The sequence below is a fragment of the Lasioglossum baleicum genome, chromosome 7 (genome assembly GCF_051020765.1).
Source record: "Lasioglossum baleicum chromosome 7, iyLasBale1, whole genome shotgun sequence".
NCBI lineage: Eukaryota > Metazoa > Arthropoda > Insecta > Hymenoptera > Halictidae > Lasioglossum > Lasioglossum baleicum.
In genome coordinates, this window is record NC_134935.1 from 2,542,202 (window position 1) to 2,555,421 (window position 13,220).

The 13,220-nt window shown below is 36.3% G+C and overlaps 1 protein-coding gene across 8 annotated transcripts in view; it reads left to right on the forward strand.

Annotated features, from left to right (window-relative positions):
• The window catches only part of LOC143210815 (neprilysin-11), a 47,775-nt gene that overhangs the window by 19,245 nt on the left and 15,310 nt on the right, over positions 1-13,220 (forward strand). For 4 of the 8 annotated variants that reach the window (XM_076428007.1, XM_076428006.1, XM_076428009.1 and 1 more), the window contains exons 3-8: positions 7,793-7,866; positions 8,008-8,189; positions 10,934-11,179; positions 12,135-12,340; positions 12,830-13,006; positions 13,069-13,167. In XM_076428007.1, coding sequence (XP_076284122.1) covers positions 7,793-7,866; positions 8,008-8,189; positions 10,934-11,179; positions 12,135-12,340; positions 12,830-13,006; positions 13,069-13,167 — 984 coding nt within the window. Of the gene's footprint in view, positions 1-1,539; positions 1,676-7,792; positions 7,927-8,007; positions 8,190-10,933; positions 11,180-12,134; positions 12,341-12,829; positions 13,007-13,068; positions 13,168-13,220 lie in introns of those variants that run through there. The other 4 variants (XM_076428011.1, XM_076428012.1, XM_076428010.1 and 1 more) reach the window with 4 other exon arrangements.

Here is a 13,220-nt window from a genome sequence, read left to right on the forward strand (position 1 = left end):
ACGACGCGACGTAACCGCTAGGACGGGCGCTACGAGTATTGGATTGTATGCATAGTTGCCAGATTAAAATTTGAATCGCCACTCTAACTTCCCCTTCTACGGCGCTATTCCTCACGTTTCTATCGCGGTTCGGTCACGTGGTGTGTTCCGTCTCTTTTGTGCATGTATCACTGTGTCACGTGACTAATCCAGTACTGGCAGAGAGAGGGTAGCTTTTCACTCTCGATTCGTGCTCCCTCCTCCGTCTGGCGACTCTGATTGTAGTCAAGAAGAAAGAATTGATTTTAATAGATTATCTAATTTTACCGCCATTTTACTACTTGAAAGTCATATTATCAATTTCTTAAACAGTTCGGAACATATTCAGTTCGGCAGAAGAGAAATATGATTATTAAAATTCAAATAAGCTTCAATCGTTTGAATCTTCTTAGTTCTAAATGAAATTCAAAAACTTATCAGAAACGCGTATTAACACATTCGTCGCCAGCTCATCTGGCTGGGTGAACGCCTGGTGCCAAAGCCGTTTTAATTTGAATACTACATACTGCTAAGACGTAACACTTGAATGATATACATAATATGTACTACTTTTAAATTTCGAGTATATAATTTGTATAGTAAAAAAAGGGACAATCCCGATATAAAAACGTAAACACTCAACAAGTGGCCCGGATCGAGAAATTCAGTGTCATTTTGTTATAACTTTTGAACTATTAGAGAAAATTTCACTAAAAATATTTTAAAATAGTCAGTTTGAACTATAGGTGTAATTAAATATTTTTTACATTTATTAAACTATATTTTTTAATATATGATTGATTATAAAAAATCAGGTCATTTGTTACAATTATAGAGCCACACTGTACGTGTATCCGCGTACTTAAATTCACACGTATTGAAGTACGCGTACGTGAAATACACGTGAAATAAGGATCTCTACTATCAAGCAAGATTAACAGGTGTATACGATAAATGAAATTTTCAAGTCATACAGGTTTTTGTCCCAGTTTTCCAAAAAAAATTGACCACTGCGTCGCGGAACTTCCTTCAAGCAGCACTCGGACGATCGCGATCTTCGTCGACGCTCGTCTACGATGACACTTTTGTTGTATAACTGGTTGTTGCTCGTTCTTCGACTATGCGCATACGTGCCATGCAGATATATCGGTTTGATTGCATAACGTACTGGTTGGTACGAAAGAGCGCGATTCAACCGCTGCTGATGATCCATGCGTCGCGTCGCCGCGCCGCTGCAACCTCCGCTGAACAGAGATTCGTTTGTAGGAGGAAATGGAGCATGACCGGAACTTTGTCCCTCGTTCGTCGATTTCACGGTTGCTCCGGATCGTTGCGAAATATTCGACGGTAGAACCACAAATCCGAACCATCGAGATGCTCGCGAGCAGAGACCGCTTGTCGTGATTCGCACAGTTTTTACATTTTACGTCGTCGCGGAGAGCACAATGTTGGAATTGTACGTCGCGTCGCGCCGCGCGTTGCTCATCCCAAACAGTATATACGAAGACACGCGGTTGTAGTTAGTTAGTCACGAGCTGACAGCTTCCTGTAACCCATTATAACGCAGCCCAACAACCATCGCAGTATTCTGGTTTTGACGGTTGACTTGATTATGTCGGTTTTTTCTCTGGAGGACGACAGAAGTTAAAATGTTGTGGTATCGTATTATAGACTTTTCCTCATCTTTCGAATTGATAGATAGTCGCTGATGTCATTTGCACATTCTTGCCGACTTGTTCTTCCAAGGCTGGTTTTCTATTAGCCAGAAAATATTGACCGGAGGCGTCATTTAAATGCTTGTAAATACAGTAAAGTCTCGATCTAAGTAAGACGTTTCTGGGGCATACAGTGAGAGTCAACAGTAAGTATACACCTCGAGAACACGGCATTTATTTAACAATTATTAGATATATGTTACATTAATGGAAAAGTTATTTGGAAAACATAAAGTGTAGATATTGATGGTAATTAGATGTAGAAAACGTAATTCAATCTAATAAATAATATTTGAGATACAACATAAAATAGTTGAGGATCTGTAAAAATATTAATCAAAAGTGAGTACACACAACTAATTAAGAATGAGTTATCCACCTTTAGCTTCAATTATGGCAGCAATCGTCTTACGCGTTGTTGAAACAGAAATATCATTCCACACTTTTAGCAGTTCGATTTTAAGGTTTTCCTTGTTCGTAATTTTAATTTTGCGTAAGTTCAAATCTAATATCTCCCACAAATTCTCTATTACATTAAGATCTGGGGATTGCGGTGGAGAATTCAGTTGATTCGGAGCATTTTGTTGCAACCAATACTTAACAATCTTTGCTGTATGTTTAGGACCTCGATCTTGCTGAAAGATCCACGAATCTGGCAACTGAACTCTTCTAAAACTTGCAGCTAAATTTGTTCTTAAAATATTATAGATATTGAAATCTATCCATCGTATTGTTAATGGAAGCTAATTCCCGACTCCAGAGGCTGCCATGCTACCCCAAACCATAATTTTACCACCGCCGTGCTTGACGGTACTAACAAGATTTTTCGGTTCTAATTCCGTATTTTTTTCCTCCAAATTTTTGGTTGCTTTTTTCCTCCAAAAATTTCGAATTTACTTTCATCAGTGAATAATACGGTGTTCCAAAATTCTAGTGGTTTGTTTATGAATTTTTCTGCGAATTGCAATCGCAAAACGCGTTTCTTTGCACTTATCGCTGGTTTCTTGCGTGATACACAGCCATGCATACCTTGAGAATTTAATGATCTACGAATTGTACTCGCACTTATAGATTCTTGTTGTATTTCAGATATTTATTGAGCTAATGAAACTGCATTCGTAGTGTGGGATCTTTTTCCACCATTCGTGTAATTAATCGGTTATCTACTTCATTTAACTTTCTCGGGCGACTGAAACGACGAAAGTTTTTTACACTTTTTGTATCTTTATACTTGTCTATGATTTTTTTACAGTTCCATGACAATGATTTACTATTTTCCCGATTTCTCGAAATGATTTTCCTTCGTTTCTTAATTTAACAATAAGTTTCCTCGTGTCTTCTGAAGTTTCTGTACGTTTCTCTCTCATAATTCTATTTATGCACTAAGAATTTCAAAGTAATCAACACTGATGAAAATTTACACGAATTCACGCTCATTCAGAAATTAGTGCTTCTAGAAAACCACTTTACTGGACTATCTCTCATAACAGACTATGTAACTACATTTGCTGCGTATATTCACTTTTGACACGTTCCACAGTGCGGACAAACGTGGCATATCTCACTACACGTGTATATCACGATGTACGATAAATTCCTTTGGCAAAACGTTTTATTAGGTGGTAATTGATATTATTAATCATATAACAATAATTTTTATGCATAATTATTGTTAATTTTTTAAAAAAAATTTATTAATTTTATTGTTACATTTTTTTTGTGAATAATTACTATTGCATTTACATTAGTAACCAAATTTAGATTTTTATAAAAAATTTTACCATGTGTCGCACTCTCTAGAGTCCCAAAAATCAAATAATATTACATTAATTGTAAATCAGTGTTGCAATAATAATTCTGTATAATGGAAAATGCTCACCAAGGTATATGCATTCTTTTTACATTTAATAAAGTAGATTTATTTTTTGTATAAATTTTCAACGGCGGTTTTATTTATTACTTGCATATAAAACTTCAAATTAACATATCTCGAGAAAGGCAAAAAATATCCTGAGATTTTGACATATTCGGATATATTACTTGTTATAGTTTAAGAATTTCATAGTTTAGTCTGCAACTAACTGCAACTCTTAATTTTATAAACTTTTTAATAAGTGCCCGTACCTTGCCTTGATGTTGTATTGTGGAAAATTCGTTAATTTCTTTTTAAATTTATTAGTTATATCGTTAAATTTCATTTTCTGCGAATAATTACCAATACATATTCGTAAACAAATTTTGATTTTCGTACAAAATGTTGCCATTTGTCCGTCACAGAAAAATTCAATATTCGTGTATATCACGAAATGAAATACATTTCTTTTGCAAAAAATGCGTATTAGGATGGAAATTGTTATTAATAATCATATAATAATCATTTTTGTGCACAATACAATTTTGCAATAATTATACAGGGTGGACGATTTATCTGAAGAGATTGAAATATCTCGAGAAACGACAACAAAAAGCAAATCTTGCGATTTTACTGAAATTGATCAATATTTAATCAGAAATGTGCAAGATCACGGGATTGAATGATTCGTTTTGGATCACATTCAAAGTACCGAGGATGACTCGGATAGCGAATAGCGTTTTGTTAAGTTTGTTAATTTTGTTTATACTATTATAATTTGTCTAAGTTTATTATTATTAATATTAAATATGGTTCAGTTATTATTAATTTCGTTTTAAATTTGTTAGTTTTTAAAAATATATTTTTGTTTAAATAAAAATTGTTAATTTCTTAATAAATTTATTGATTATATTGGTAAATATCATTTTCTGTAAAAAAATTACCTATATATACATTAATAACCAAATTTAGAGAAGTGCCGAATATTAGGCCATTTGTCCGCACTGTGCGTTCGTAAGAAATCTGCTTCAGATAGGCATTTGTTTACAAAACATTGGAAACGTAATTCACCAATTGTAAGACGTGTGTTTATAATGTTTATATACGATTGTGACACTGGAAATACCATGTTCTACATAACTACAACATCACAACTTTGGTTTTTGCGACATACAGTCAAACCTGTTTTTGTGCGGTAGATAGGGACCGCAAGAAAAAACCGCACAAAAAATATTCACAAACTTCATAAATAGCTATAACAAATAATTTTTCACAACATATTAAAGAAAATTGTTTTTATGCGGTGGAGAGGGACCTCATAAGAAAGTCTAAAAAAGTATAAAAAATAGCGAGAAAATGCTTTCCAAACAAAATAAATAATTAAATTGCACATGGAAATATTTTTTAAAAAATTTTGATTTTTCATTTTAAACATAGAGAAATGTTCAAAATGTGCATGATTCAATGCTACTCGTCGTAGTCCAAAAAACGCGCATATTCTTGTGATTAACTGGTTCGAAATCGCTTTCGTCACTTGAAGATATTAGAGTGACGCCGGCACCTCTGGAAATATTCCATGTGCCATTTAAACTGTGGTGCCCAAGGTGGTTCGGAACCCACCTTATAAAAACTGTAGGTCCCGTCGCGAAAAAACCCTAACAGGGTTAAGTGCGACGTAAAATAACCAATAAAAAAAGAGATATTAGAGTTAATTTATTTTTTTGTTACCATGTAGTCTCTCTCGGTGATACCATTTCTCAAAACCTTTGATCCTAGTGAATGCCATTTTAACGATGTAACTGGATAGTAAGTTTTTGCGACGACGGTCGTTTGATCAGCTGCTTGTAATCGTCGCGACAGCCAGATATACACGATCGAAGCTCTTTTTGGAATTTCAAACTTCTTTCGGAATTGTTATCTAATTTAAGATAACGAGATATGGCGAGCAGAATCTCGATATTCATATACCCCACAAAAAAATCGCATAGAAAAAGACCACACAAAAACAAGTTTGATTGTATGCTGTAAATATGCATAATGTAGAACAGGGGTGGCCAACCTGTGGCGCATGCGCCAAACGTGGCGCTTTGGATGATCACAAGTGGCGCATTGAATCCTTGCGCCTGTATTTATTCTTTTGAGATCTTGAGAAGATCTTTATTCTTCTGAGAGCTCTCAGTTAAATTTATACAGCCTTATTCATCAATTCGTCGCAATTTTTTGACAGTTTACAATTATAGGATAGGAATTAGACTGTTCATGACAGCGATCGCCCTCTCGTCCAAAAGATCATTTCTCACTATTGTAGATTGGTGCTCCAATGAACGTGTGTCTTTTCAACTGTCTTATGTTAATTAATTTAGTTGCGCGATTGAGTTATCCCTTTTTCTCCCCTAACCGAAGCATATCCTACCCCTATTCCTATATCCCAACCGCAACAATGAACGTAAGAAGGTAGAACAGTCTAGTAATGTTTAGAAGTAAATTAAGATTGTAAATGGTAAATATAATCCTAATGGAGCGACGACAAGATCAGGAACAACTCTCGATGCAGTATTTGCAAGACATTTAGACAAAATTGAATCAAGAATGTATTGGGTTGGCAAATAAGTTCGTTGGGTTTTTGTGATTTATTCCACTCTAAAAAACCGAACGAACTTATTTGCCAACCGAATAGAAAGAATATATTAGCCAATTGTTTCACTGATAGAATCATAGAAAAAATTATGAACGATCAAAATTTGCGACGCAAAGAAGGAGAGCGTATGGGAAATGCTATGAACTATGTCCCTTTCTTTCCCATACACTCTCCTTCTTTGCTTTTGATCGTTCATTATGGTTTCTATGATTTTCTATGATTCTATCATTGAAACAATTGGCTTGTGATAGCTAAAATATGATATAAATATTCTTGATTCAATGTTGTCTAAATGTCTTGCAAACACTGCATCGAGAGTTGTTCCTGATCTCGTTGTCGCTTCATTAGGATTATTTACCATTTCCAATCTTAATTTACTTCTAAACATTACTAGACACGCGTATGTTTTTTTTACTTACCTGACACCTGTCAAAATTTTTCAGGTTAGTTTAAAACAAGGGTTTGGATAATTGTTTATAAATCTTTCAGTCGGAACAAAATCCGATGAGAAACTGCATATGAAAGTAGCTGGAGGTTGATTCTATGTTATCCAATTGCAAATGTTCACAAATTTACTCTGGTTAATTAGTTATTAACAATTGTTGCGCGGGCTGATTGTTTTGGAAGTTCCCATAATGCATAAGACAAGGGGGGTCCAACTGTGCGACAAGGACAGACATACATAAAATATCACTTCTGCAAAATTTGTTAATAACTAACAATTTAAGCATCAAACCTGCATAAAACTGAAATGGGAATGTAGCCAAGACTTCATTTTACATTCTACAATCTTAAAAGTTCACCAATGAAGTCTTTTAAGTTAGTAAATTAATTATGAATATGTTACTTGTCAAACTATTCGAGGTTATACGCGAAATTTGTCACTTCCGTAACGCTTGACCGCGTCACTTCCGTTACACTAGAAAATTGTAGCCCTCTCAGCAAAGAAGTTTCACTTCAAAAAGTGCTCGAGTTGTATGGCGCATCTGAACTCGTATGTGAAAAAAATTTACCCCTGATGTAGAACCTCATATGTATGGAGTGTATACTCATTTTTAACTCTCACTGTACAATCATACGCAAAAGTATTCGAACGCTTACAATTCTAACATTCAACTAATGAGATGTGTATGTTAGATTAAAACATTTGATGTAATGTCCCACATATAGCAAGGGATGGGTCTCAACTGGCTTCACGGGGCGACTCGCGATATGTAATTCGCGCAATCGTTCCAGCTCCATTTCGTTCGATATAGCGGGCCTTGTGTGCGATCGAACGAGAACAACTGAATAAAGTATCGCTCGGTCGTGATCATCCAAAACAGATCGCTCAACTGTAGTTATTTCGAAAATTAAGAAAATAGGATAGTGTGCTACTTTTTGTCGCGGAGTGTAGACCAATGTCGATGAACTTCGGAACGTGTGTTAATTCAACTTCTCGTAGAAATTGATCTTCTACGCCATATGCGGATTGGATCGATCGCGTTAAAATTGATCGAGGGAGACAAACGATGTTGACGATGCGTTGCGTTGGCGATTGACGTTGACGAACGCTTTCGTTTTTGCCAGGTAACCGATCCGGAGGACCATGACAGGGATACGCAGCCGGGAGAATCGAGAGGGAACAACTCGGTGCTTTCGCGGTAATTGGCAACATTTATCCATCCTTTTAAATCGAAGAGCGCGGAAGCGTGTCAAGGCGGGTACGCAGCCCCGTTCCCCCTTTTTGACGTAAACCGCGAACTTGCCTGTCCGAATGGTTCTTTTCTTATTGATCCGAACAGGCAGCACGATTCGGTGAACGAAGGAAAAAAGCCGAGCGGGAAGGACGCCAAGCTGATGATGATCGTCGGCTTGTTAATGGGGACCGTGGTCGCGTTGGTTGTAACGCTGACCTTACAAGTAGCGGTTTTCCACAAGGAGGATTACAAAGAGATATGCCAGAGCGTAGAATGCGTCAAAACAGGTACCGTATCGTGCCGTTCCGTCGAAGCCAAGGTTTTCCTCATTCCTTCCTTTCCTTCTTCCTTCCTTCCTGCCATTCTTCACCTCCGTCCGTTCGTGAGCAATTTTTTATCCACCGTTTACGTAACGACCGACGATCAGCGATAATCGTCGCACAGTGGTGAGTGTGATCGGAATCGTGGCGAAAAGTAATAGATTTTTCCCGTAGTTTAGAAATCTGTGTAGTAGTACTTTATTTAGTACCAGAGAACGTTTCCTTTTTTGTTACAACCAATATTGAATACGTACTTCTGGCTGAGATACGCAAGTTCAAAGTTGGCAGTTTTCAAAGATCGGCATTTTCAACCACAATTGAAATTACCTTTGGGATTCATTATCGCGCTATAACGCTAGCTTGAATTTAATATAATATTCTTATTTCATTGCTTTATTTCACTGTTTAAAGCTTTGGGAGATGAAAAAGCATCTGTTCCATATTATTAATAAAAAAGATGTTTATCAATTGAGATCAAACGTTCATTTTTTTGGGAAAGAAGCTATTAAGGCTACTAAACAAGTGAATGTTTCATTTATCTGCGACCTATTGCGACCTTAGGAGTTATCGCCATTTCCGTATTGATCGTAACGCTCCGAAGTAGCGAATTTGCAGCGAAATCCTAGACAAAACTAATCTTTGCAAATGTAAGGTATTGTCTCGGATGCAATATTTAACACTAAAATCTCACATTTTTCGCTATCTGAAGTGATCTGATAATAATCTATACCAATAATATACTTTATAATACTTTGAAATCAAATAATTTTTTCACGTACCCGTCCGCCATTTTATTTTTTGCCATTTTGACATCAGATTCATATTCTACGGCACAAGAAATATGGCACTACTAATTTTCAAGAGAGTCCAATAATTTCTAGTGTTACGCATCCGTCATGTTGAATCCGCCATTTTGTTTTTTGTAATTTTCACATCAGACCCATAACACTGTCCAACAAATTTCGACTTTTTTTATGTTTATGTTCTTAATTTTTCTCCTAGACGAACAGTTTTTGAGAAATATGACTGAAAAAAAATCATATTTTTCAACTTTAAACAAATACTGTGATGTTATTATAAAAGATATTGAATTGTTCTTTACAGCAAAAGATTCTGTAGACTTTCCTGAAAACAGTGATATCCAATATTAATACATTATGATTGTTTAAACAATCATTAAAAACGGAGAGACACCACTTTTGCATCTATTTTTGAGGATATTTTTCAATTTATCTAAAAAAATAAGGCTTCAGCGGAAAATCGAACTATACCACGCGATAGAGCAGACTTTTATCTTGAGAAACCACCTTTCAAGTTTGGAACGTCGACGTCTTTTTTCGATCCAGAAAGCAGAATATCTTCGCCCGACATGAGTTGCCGCCATTAGAGCGGGCGTATCCCGTGGAACGCCCGTTTAAACATTCATAATGTATTAATATTGGATATCACTGTATTCGGGAAAGTCTACAGAATCTTTTGCTGCAAAGAACAATCCAATATCTTTTATAATAACATTACAATATTTGTTTAAATTTGAAAAATATATTTTTCTTCAAAATCAAGTTTCTCGAAAACTGTGCGTCTAGGGAAAAAATTAAGGGCAGATTCGGAATCAGCGCAAAAAAACTCTATAAGAACCACCCAACAGTAATTGTGGAACAAATTTGGCGTTGGACAGTATAATCAGCGCCACGAAAAACCCCATACATAGTATCAATTTTCAACTAAATTGGAGTACTCCTTCCTACTTTGGCCACGATTTCGCGATTTCCAACCACTGTGCGCAGAGTTGGGCAAATTTTTATTTAAATAATAAATAATAAATAAACGAGCGATTGTAATTGCAAATATCAACTAAACTTTTTATTCAAATAAAAGTAATTTAATTGATGCTAAAAGTAATCTATTTATTACTTCTTATTTGCAAATAAAAGATCATTTCTTACTTGGATTGAGGTGGAAATCAAATAAATAATTTTTGGTTTTCTCGTATTTCTTGTACTTTGAATATGCGCGATTCGAAGCGGCGCTACTTGAATCGCGCGTAAATCGCCTCAACTGAACAGGCTCTGAAACATCTCAAATAATGCACAACAGACGATACACTAACCCTTTGCACTCCGAATTATTTTTCAATTTTATTGCCAGCAACTCCTTACTATTTTAAGTATTTTATTCGAAATTTACTTCGAAGGACAGTTCCTCGAGTGCTACTTATTTTAAACAATTTTGTTTAGTTATTATATTACATATACATATATAACTCTCAAATTTGGTTGTAATTTATATTTGTGGAGCTTATATCTGTTTGTAACTAAAAAATAAAAAGTTAAATAAATAAAGGAAGAACCAAATACATATAAATACGCGTTTCATTTACATTTTCCTTTCTCTGATGTCGAGTCACGCTCGACAAAGGAGTGCAAAGGGTTAATATTACTATCGTTGCCGAGGACAGTTGGAAAGAAAATTTGTTTAACGGCTATAAATAATAAATAATACTAAATATTTAATTGTGTGAATAATTTGTCAATACAAATAATAACTTAAATTGCTCTTATACTTAAACTTACTCAAATAGTAAATAATTATTTTTACTTTTTATCTGAATATACAAATAACGAATAATTTGTTACTTAAATTTGTATTTCTTTAAATATTGCCCAACACTAACTGTGCGTCGCCGGGTTATTCACGTTTCGCCGTTACAGCCGCCAGGATAATAGAGTCGATGAATAGATCGGTGGATCCTTGCCACGATTTCTACGATTTCGCCTGCGGCGGATGGATCTCGAACAATCCTATACCGCAGAGTCAAGTCTCCTGGGACCAGCTGAGCTTTCTGAGGGAACAGCTGTTCCAAAATCTGAGGGTCCTGCTCGAGGAACCGGATGGTAAAAACGATCCCAGGTCGGTCAAGTTGGCCAGAGCGCTGTACAGAACTTGCATGGACACGAGTAAGAACAATTAATCGAAGGGGTAGGATATAGGGTAGGGCTGTTACTTTACTTCGAAGGTCGAAGATTTTGAAGCTTCGATTTCAGAAACTTCGAAAGTGATGCAAATCGAAGTTTCGAAGCTTCGAATTTCGAACCTCCGTAATAAATTATTAAAAGATTAAAAGAAACGGTGTTCCAAAGCTTTGGGCTTCGACATTTCGCTGTTACGTTATATTTGATACAATCACAGTGGTTGTAAAAAGTGATTGGACACTCCTTCGAATATCAAATTTAATGATGCTTTCGGCGCTACCGTTTCGATCAATTAATAATATATTCGATCATAAATAGAAAATACATTCTTTCTGCTGGTCTTATTCATGAATGTCGATTTTTAAAGCTACCACCTGTGGTTAGTATAATAGCATGTGTTGAATACCGTTGGACGTTTTCAAATTTAAGAACGGTCGATCCTTATGTTCAGACTAGTGTTCAGTTTTCAATGTTTTCAGTTTTTGGGCTCTGTTCAAACGGTCACTTTGTGTTATAACGGTACGTTATAAACCAGCAGCGTGTACAAATCAAATTTCAATGCTCAATTTTACATAACTAAATTTATTGTAGCAAGTACGTATCAATATCATTTTTTCTCAATTTCAATTTCACCTATTCTATTTATATATTTTCTTGTAGATGCAAATTCTACCTTCGAAAAAGGTTCGAAACTGAACCGGAACGTTAGGAAGGAAGAAAAGTTTTTTGCAAAATTACTAGATTTATTAATTGATCGAAACGGTAGCGCCGAAAGCATCATTATATTAGATATTGAACATTTACGATCGATAATTGGGATTAATTTACTCCTTCGAATCTTCGAAGAGTCGAAGCTTCGGGAAAGTAACAGTCCTAGTAGGGAGCTAAGTTTCAATCGATCGTCGCCGGGATAACAGCTAGATCGGATCGGTGTTTTCAGCGAGCATCGAGGCTTTGGGAATGAAGCCGATCCACGATATCTTGGCGGAGCTAGGTTTACCGAAGATCCCACCGACGCGTTCCAGCAACTGGACCTTGGACGTTTCGCAGCTCGCGGGAACGGCGCAAAGAGTTCTAGGCTTGAATATATTTGTCCATTTCTATGTCAGCGAGGACGTTCGGGACACGACGAGAAACAGAATGATGGTGAGAAAACCTGTAGGGTCTGACGAAAGCGATGACCAATGCTTTTAACACATTTACTTACCGGCAATTCTTCCATCATTTTCAAAAGTCCGTAGCTGAAGACTTTTTGATGGATCCTTCAACAGCAACTGCAATTTCAGTTGTGAACCAACAAGTCACCTAATCATTTCGTTTGGGATTACCGCACAATTATTGAATATCCTATTAACCCTCAGTTACTCGCACTCCATTTTCTACATGACTGATTACATGGAGCCATGAAGCTTTATATGACTCCAATATAAATCAATTTTTAACCGACTTCGAAAAAGGAGGAGGTTACTCAATTCGATCTACAACTGTTGTTCTATGGTCTATTTAGATTGGTTTACATTAGTTCATTCCTTTTTTGAAATGAAACTAGGGATTGTAATCCCTAGGATTACAATCGAATTTCTCCCAGTTGCAAACTGCTTTCCATGATCCACGTCGTGTGTGTGTGTGTTTCAGATGGCACAAGTAACCCCAGCGATCAGCGAGCGTTACCTTTTAGACCCGCAACGCTTTCGCTCGGAAATAAACGAGTACAAAAGATACGTGAAGGACACGGTCGAACTGGCTGGCATAGGGAACAAGAGCGTCGCATTCGCCAACGAGATTTTGGATTTCAGTACGAAACTTGCGAAGGTACGTAAGTACAAACTTGCAATTTAACTTCCGAGTCTTCACGTTCCATTCGCTCGTGACAGATAATGGCGACCGCGGAGCAAAGACGAAGCGGAAGCTACATGTTCCACGAAGTAACCATCGACGACCTGCAACAACTGACGGATTTACACGCGCAACAGGTGACAAAGATTTCATCGAAGAATCGATCTCGTAGTTAAGCTGTTGCATACGA